The sequence below is a fragment of the Drosophila serrata genome, unplaced genomic scaffold (genome assembly GCF_035046125.1).
Source record: "Drosophila serrata isolate PLE 108 unplaced genomic scaffold, ASM3504612v1 contig_256, whole genome shotgun sequence".
In the NCBI taxonomy this organism is placed as follows: Eukaryota; Metazoa; Arthropoda; class Insecta; order Diptera; family Drosophilidae; genus Drosophila; species Drosophila serrata.
The window spans coordinates 501-8,975 of NW_028257154.1; the positions used below are offsets into that span (position 1 = coordinate 501).

The following is an 8,475-nucleotide window of genomic DNA, read 5'->3' on the forward strand; positions in this document are numbered from 1 at the left end:
AACTGATCCCACTTTTAACTGCAAATTGTGAGGTGGTAATCCAGGCAATTCCAGTGAATTTAAAAACTCAGTGGGATAGTTGACTACGTCATCCTGGTTCATTACTGTTTCGACTGATTTGAAGGAAACCAACTGTCCTGGAAGAAAATTCTGAATGGTCGCATTAAGATCCTCGACATCTTTATTTTTCGCTGCTAATATTGCTCGTTCACCCAGCCAATTATGGTTATTGAACTTTTGCGCTATATCTGGGAAAACTCGCTGAATAAGTTCCACTTTTGAGTCTGTGATGTGACAGAAATCTGTAGGTAATGTGATGAATCCGGTCGAGGTGTCCACTGCAACTTTATTATTTCCAATGTCTAACAACTGCTTCGCAAACACATATGCAGTTTCATCTTGTTGCAAAAATACTCGCATGTTAGTTGTTAAGTGGAGTGTCTTTACGTACTGCCACAAATTTGATGATTTTAGGCATGCATTTAGTTCAACAGCAACAGTTGATCGGGGAATAACTGGAAGAGTCTGACGAAAATCACCTGACAACAGAATCATGGCCCCACCAAAAATATTTTGGTTGTCACGAAGATCTTTCAACGTTCGGTCCAGTGCCTCCAGTGACCTCTTATGGGCCATTGTGCATTCATCCCAAACAATCAATTTGCATACCTGTAGGATCTTGGCCATTGCGCTATTTTTGGCGATGTTGCAAATTGGTGTTTCTGTGATTTGCATGTTTAGTGGTAATTTCAAGGCAGAATGTGCAGTCCGCCCGCCTTCTAGCAGAGTTGCAGCTATTCCAGATGAAGCCAACGCTAGAGCAACATCATTTCGCGATCTGATCCTCGCCAAAAGCAATGAAATTAAAAACGTTTTTCCGGTTCCTCCGGGAGCATCAAGGAAATAAATTCCACCAGATCCACTGTTCACAGCTTCTATCAAAGTGTCGTACGCAAATACAAAAGTAATCCCGCCCATGACTGCAGAGGAGTTCCTTAGATCCTGTAAGGTTCTGTTCACGGCCCGTCCCGGCTTCGCACGGGCATTAAACATTACATTTAGATTTGTCAATTTTAACACATTCATAATAATAATAATAATATGACACAAATTCATCCTTTATTATTATTTTATTTTTTCAATTATTGAGGTCATAACCCTACATAACAAATACATTTATTTTGTTAGAGCTTCTCTGTAAACAATATTTGATGTTGTTTTATTTTGTGGCAGCAAAATAAATTGATTTTCAGGGGCTCCGACTCGCGATAGACCAACATACAGTTGACCATGAGTAAAACATTTATTTCGCAGATCGATCCCTACTAATTCGAAGGTTTGGCCTTGGGACTTGTTAATTATTAATGCGAAAGATGTTTTTACCGGAAATTGAAGCCGTTTAAATGGGATTGACAGATGAGTTGGGATCATCGGTATCCTCGGTATATGAGCTAGTTGACCACTTGCTGGGCCAGTGATAATAGTTGCTACAATTAAATTGTCCTTTAACTCCTTAATAAGCAGCCTCCTCCCATTACACATGCTTGGAGGGTTTAAATTTCTTAAAAGCATGATTGGGATTCCGATTTTTAACGTCAATTCATGGGGTGGCAGTCCAGAAGGGTTCAACGAATTTAAAAATTCCTGTGGATAATGGACTGCATCTTCAATATTCGTTACAGTGTCGATCGATTTGTATGTTTTTGTTTGGCCGGGGACTTTTTGAACAATCAGATTATTTATTTCATTGACAGTATCATTCTTAGGTGATACTATAGCCCGAGAACACAGCCAATGGACGTCTCTTTCGTGCAAATTCTCGATATCAGGGTATACAGAATCTATTAAATTTCTTCTTTCAATATGTTTTGAATGTTTGACAGGAAATGCTTTGATTCAGCTGTCTGCCTGTACATTTTATTTAGAAAACGTTTGTATGGGAAATAGAAAAATACTGTTTTGAGGATTTTCCCGGCAATTAATCGAATTTTTCTCACCTTTTAAACCTTCCCTAGACCTCCACGAATAATTCAAGACCAAGATAAGATAAATCCGTTCAGCCATTCTCGAGTTTTAGCGAGACTAACGAACAGCTGTATATTTTTATATATATAGAAGATTTACACTTAGCTATTTACATTAAGTACAGATATTAATATATAATCTTAAAATACATTTTTGGCTTAACAAATTTTTTAATTTTATATATATACTAGCTGACCCGGCAAACGTTGTTTTGCCATATAAATAATTTCCTAGTAATTTCTAGTGTAGACAAAAAATAGCTTACTTATTGTAAGTATGTATGTATGTTAGAATGTGTATATTGTATGTATGTAAGAATGTGGTATATGCGTGAAATAAGCATGGAGCGCTGTGAACGATGAGGGAATATAAAAATAACAAAAGGCAAACATTATTTTTAAGGTATTATAATTTATTCCTTAAAATTATATATCATTAATTAAACAATTACGACAGTAACACTATTAAACAATATCAATCTCTTAATGCTATAGCGTGAACAATATTTTTTGTTAGTCCATCCTTAGCTAACACAAACAAACTGGATGGTTTACCCACTCGAGAGCATGCCACGTATAATTGTCCGTGTGAAAAACAGGGTGTTCTCAAATCTAATCCACAAACAGACATCGTTTGACCTTGGGATTTGTTGATAGTCATTGCAAATGCCAATCTAATCGGAAACTGAAGACGTTTGAATTGAATTGGCACATCTGTAGGTATAATAGGAATCCGTGGTATGAGTATATTTTCACCTCTGAACTTGCCATTTAAAATCCTGGCTTCGATCACGTTTTTCATTAATTTTTTAATGACTAATCGCGTACCGTTGCACAGCCGGGGCGGGTTCAAATTACGAAGCAAGATAATTGGAGATCCAACCTTTAATTGTAAATTATGTGGTGGCATGCCTGGCAAATCCAGTGAGTTCAAAAACTCTGTGGGAAAATTTACTGCTTCGCTGTCGTCGCAAACTGTATCAATAGATTTATATGATACCAAGTTCCCTGGCAACAACATTTGTATCTTCAGATTTAAATTGTCAACGTCTACATTTTTTGCCGCTAAAATCGCTCTTTCTGCAAGCCACTCATGATTTATGTACTGTGTGTGTACATCGGGAAATATTTGTTCAATGAGAGTATCTTGCGAATCAGCGATTGTGCAGAAATCGGTCGGTAATTTTACGTATCCAGTTTCATCTATAGCAACTTTTCCATCACCGATATCTAAAAGTTGTTTTGAAAATGTTTCAGCGGATGGATCTTGAAGCATTTGAACGCGCATATTTATTTTTAGCTGTAATTTTTCAACATTACGCCACAATGGAGATGATTTTAAGCAAGCGTTGATCTCATCAGCGTATGTTGAACGTGGAATGACTGGAAGTGTTTGTCTGAAATCACCTGAAAGGACCAACAGAGTTCCGCCAAATAGTTTGTCACTGTTTTTAATATCTTTCAATGTCCTGTTCAACGCCTCAAGTAAATGTTTGTGTGCCATAGTACATTCATCCCAAATAATAAGTTTACACCGTTTCAGCACAGTGGCCATGGACGATTGTTTCTTAATGTTGCATACTGCGTCAGGGTTATTCTGAATATTTAGTGGCAGCTTAAATACTGAATGAGCTGTTCTACCTCCATCCAATAAAGTTGCTGCAATGCCCGATGATGCAACGGCCAATGCGATGCCATTATTTGATCGTATTTCAGCAAGAATTAGCGAAATAACGAATGTTTTGCCAGTTCCACCCGGTGCATCCAAAAAGAAGAACCCACCTTGTCCAGCTGAAACTGCGAGCATAATGCGATCATAAATGGTTCTTTGTTCCTCATTCATTAGTGGGACATTGCGGGCAACAATCGCTGCCATTTCTACAGTACTGTACTGCAGTTCACGATTCATTTCAGTATTCATTAAATCAGATGCAGTTCGATTTGGCGAATTCATACCGAAATTACTAAGTGGTAAGTTGGCAATGACAATGCAAAGATCCTCAATAACAATCAATGCTTCATTGTACATTTCGTCGCTGAATGTTATGGTTAGATCGTGGTACCGTATACGATGTTGATGCAATATATCATCAGTCATTGAATCTTTGTGATTTTCCCATAATATCTGTGCTCGGGCTGGGAAACATGTAGTCAAGACTATAGCGAATAGTAGACGAATTTGTATTGCTGTACAGTTCAATGCAGCTTCAGCAAGCATGCATTCCCACTGGTTGTCGTCTTCCAGCAAGCCGAGTGCAAGGCATGCATCTTTATACGTTGGATATTGTTGCCCATTCACTTTACGTATATCTTGAAATGATAATGGGCCAGTAACATTAACCAACAACAGTCGAAGATAAAAGCACTCCGTGTGTCTTGGATTGACTGTAAATAATCGCCCCAAGGCGTTTGATTTAAATAAATTGAGACATGCAGCAACTGGTGAGCCTTGCTTGCGGGGCATCCATGTTTTTGTTTGAGTCCATGTGAAATAGCGTGGTACTTGTGAATAGAGTAATGTTCGTGCAAAGGCACCAAAATCATCCGCACGATTACACAATTCAAAAAATGCAGTGAGTGTAGTTTTAGGTGGATTTATTGCACGATCAATCGCTGTCTCGTTCGTGAAAAATACACGCTGACCGTTTTCAAGATGGATGGCTAACTGAACAACTGCTGGATCCCGTTCATGAATTGGAAAACCGAAGATACGCCAAGCAGCTTCATTGGAGCTGATGTACCGACCAATTTGGTAGAGCGTTATTTCATCGTTTTTATTCACTGGAGGAGCATTCACATTAGTATTTTCCACTCTAAACACAGCCATATCACTGCCTTTATGGACATACTTGCAAATGTATTTGATGCTCTTCACAGAACTGCAGAACTCAACATTAATATGAGCATTATATGTCTTGCTCAGCAGAGGCGAATATGGCACCACCCAACGATTGTCAATATCAACCTCTTTATTGATGATATTTTTAATAAATGATTGTCCGCCATTTTCAGGATTTCTTCGACGATATATTGGGTATCCGTCGACATTTGTGACCGTATCATTGGTAAAATCTTTAGGGAAATTTTTAGTACATTTTCCATCAGCCATGCAAGGCGATGAACTATTAAGAGTACCACATGGACCATGAATCATGTTTGTTGTAACAATATCAAAGACTTCAACTTTTGTCTGAACACACGTGCTGTAATGTCATGGCGATGTTTTGCATTTTGGCCAGGCAGTAGCAAAGATGTAATCTCTGGCCATTTTGGATTACATGTGAACGTGATAAATAAACATGGTCGTCCATATTCGCGCACGAAAGTCAGAGCATCCTGTATATATTCTTGCATATGACGTGGACTGCCTACGTACGATGATGGTAAAATGACATGGTTACCAATTTCGGCGACGTCGGCGTTGTTGTTGATAGCGTCTCGCAAATGTATGTACTCTTCCGCGCGCAGCTTTTGTTGATTATATCGTAAGTATCGTAGTCGTTCGCTCTCAATCTTCGCGTACATGTCGACCATGAATTGTTGACAAAGCTCACGACATCGTAAAATGACGTTGTCCAGGCCACGTCTAATCATTAATCGGTACGCATAATAATCCTTTGAGCTAACGTTCTTGTTTGTTTCAGCTCCTGTAATATTTGTTCATAAAAAATAATTTAAATTTATTACGTTCAATAATTTAATTGTTTTGTTAAATAATTAATGATCAAATTAATAATCAATGAAGTACCTGATACGGTATCTCGTTGTTTTATGTTTATGCAATATCCGTCTTGTCCCTTCCAGAATATTAGCGGATATTGGAGAGCGTCATATGAACGATGTGTGTCAGCAATGAACTGAAGATTATTATTTCTTCTACGAATCACAATTTCTCGTGCAGCTGTACAATCGCCAACCATGATTCCAGCAACATCATCAACAACGGGTGCATTGAATCTACGAATATGCTCTCCAGCTGGTGTTTTATCAGGATTAATGACGATAGCGTGATTATCGCTTTGTAATTGGTGCATATGTGATTTGAATATTTTCAACAACACGTTGTGCTCGTTCAAAAGAGCATCTAGCTCGCTGACGATGCGGCTGGCATAAAGTGAATCAAGGTTATTATAATTACAACGTGCATTCACGCGATTGGCAAGTGCGCTTCCGGAATCCTCGCCGCCCATAAAGTAGATTTGTAAGAATTTATGTGGTTCGTTTGGCATTGGCAGCAGTGAGCCCATTTTATGATAAACTTGGCCTCTGATTTTGAATGTAGAATTGAATTGTTGACCATTTGCATTAGTATTTCGAACTATTTCTGTTGCTCCGAACGATGTCATTTGAAAGCATGAATTGAATCTTAGAATTGACTTCAGGAACACGTTAGAATCTGGATCCGTTCCGATAAGTAAGCCGTTCAATGGTTCAGGTGGTGTTTCAATTTCAGGTAGTTGCACTTTTCCTGACGCGCAACACATCCCAGCTGGCTCATTTTTGAATTTCAGAGCATGACAATGCGGACATTCCTTGTCCATAGCACCAATTACCACTTTTGAATGAGCATAATATTCAATATCGGGCTCATACTGGAATGCTAGACGCAGGAATGAATCAGATATAAATGCTCGATGTACCTGTTGTCGTTGTTGCTCATTTTTTCTTCGTCTATTGACTGTGAAACGGCGTGATTGTCGTTGTTCTAATCTTCTGACTTCATTGCGTTCATCTCGTGTATCTTCTGGCTCTTCTTGATACAATCGCGTCATTCTGACACGTGCATCAGTATTTTGTTGCTGGATTTGTTCTTCTGTTCTTTCGGATCTGCTATTTCGCAAGTTTCGAGCTCTTCTTGTACTTTGGCTCAAATCAGTCCATTTGCGTTTTCTTGGCATTGCTCACTGTACAAAACATACATAAATAGAATTAATTAAATTATTTAATGATGAAAAATGTTAAAAGTATAATTAGGGCCAGGATTTTTGCCGCAGTTTTGAAATTATTAGTATTAATTTATGAATTTATAACAAAAATATAATTTTTATGGAAAAAAATTTCAAACAAAAGTAAAAAATTAAATTTTATGAAAACATTGTCTCTTATACTTTTTTCATACAATCAATATTTCCATTGACATTTCAAAATAAAGATTCATAATGATTGATTTTATGGAAACTGTGAAAATTTTAATTTTTCAATTAAATTTTTTTAATAAAATTAAATTAAAATTACATTTTTATAAGATCAACAACATTTTCGATATAAATAAAAAAAAAAAGTATACTTACAACACAAAATCCGTTGTTATTGAAAGCTCGTGTCACGTGTTGAGTACTTTTGAGCTTATAAAATCACTTGATTAATTAATCGTGAAAAATACACTCATAAAAAATAATTTAAATTTATTATGTTCAATAATTTAATTGTTTTGTTAAATAATTAATGATCAAATTAATAATCAATGAAGTACCTGATACGGTATCTCGTTGTTTTATGTTTATGCAATATCCGTCTTGTCCCTTCCAGAATATTAGGGGATATTGGAGAGCGTCATATGAACGATGTGTGTCAGCAATGAACTGAAGATTATTATTTCTTCTACGAAACACAAAATCCGTTTTTATTGAAAGCTCGTGTCACGTGTTGAGTACTTTTGAGGTTATAAAATCACTTGATTAATTAATCGTGAAAAATACACTCATAAAAAATAATTTAAATTTATTATGTTCAATAATTTAATTGTTTTGTTAAATAATTAATGATCAAATTAATAATCAATGAAGTACCTGATACGGTATCTCGTTGTTTTATGTTTATGCAATATCCGTCTTGTCCCTTCCAGAATATTAGGGGATATTGGAGAGCGTCATATGAACGATGTGTGTCAGCAATGAACTGAAGATTATTATTTCTTCTACGAAACACAAAATCCGTTTTTATTGAAAGCTCGTGTCACGTGTTGAGTACTTTTGAGTTTATAAAATCACTTTATTAATTAATCGTGAAAAATACACTCATAAAAAATAATTTAAATTTATTATGTTCAATAATTTAATTGTTTTGTTAAATAATTAATGATCAAATTAATAATCAATGAAGTACCTGATACGGTATCTCGTTGTTTTATGTTTATGCAATATCCGTCTTGTCCCTTCCAGAATATTAGGGGATATTGGAGAGCGTCATATGAACGATGTGTGTCAGCAATGAACTGAAGATTATTATTTCTTATACGAAACACAAAATCCGTTTTTATTGAAAGCTCGTGTCACGTGTTGAGTACTTTTGAGGTTATAAAATCACTTGATTAATTAATCGTGAAAAATACACTCATAAAAAATAATTTAAATTTATTATGTTCAATAATTTAATTGTTTTGTTAAATAATTAATGATCAAATTAATAATCAATGAAGTACCTGATACGGTATCTCGTTGTTTTATGTTTA

At 36.1% G+C, this 8,475-nt stretch overlaps 1 protein-coding gene across 5 annotated transcripts; it reads right to left on the minus strand.

The window, feature by feature from the left end:
* Window positions 1–2,473: 2,473 nt before the first annotated feature.
* Window positions 2,474–8,244, minus strand: LOC147643630 (uncharacterized). 5 transcript variants are annotated; one of them, XM_086832945.1, is made up of 4 exons: window positions 8,130–8,244; window positions 7,316–7,941; window positions 5,773–6,928; window positions 2,474–5,671 (listed from the first exon to the last, which is right to left on the minus strand). In XM_086832945.1, exons 3-4 carry the CDS (start codon window positions 6,920–6,922, stop codon window positions 5,175–5,177), a joined length of 1,647 nt encoding a protein of 548 aa, XP_086689071.1. In that variant the 5' UTR covers window positions 6,923–6,928; window positions 7,316–7,941; window positions 8,130–8,244; the 3' UTR covers window positions 2,474–5,174. The 5 variants fall into 5 exon arrangements, with proteins under 5 accessions (XP_086689071.1, XP_086689070.1, XP_086689069.1 ...); XM_086832944.1 differs by having other exon boundaries at window positions 7,316–7,993; XM_086832943.1 differs by having other exon boundaries at window positions 7,316–7,625; window positions 7,814–8,244.
* Between the last annotated feature and the right edge of the window lie 231 nt (window positions 8,245–8,475).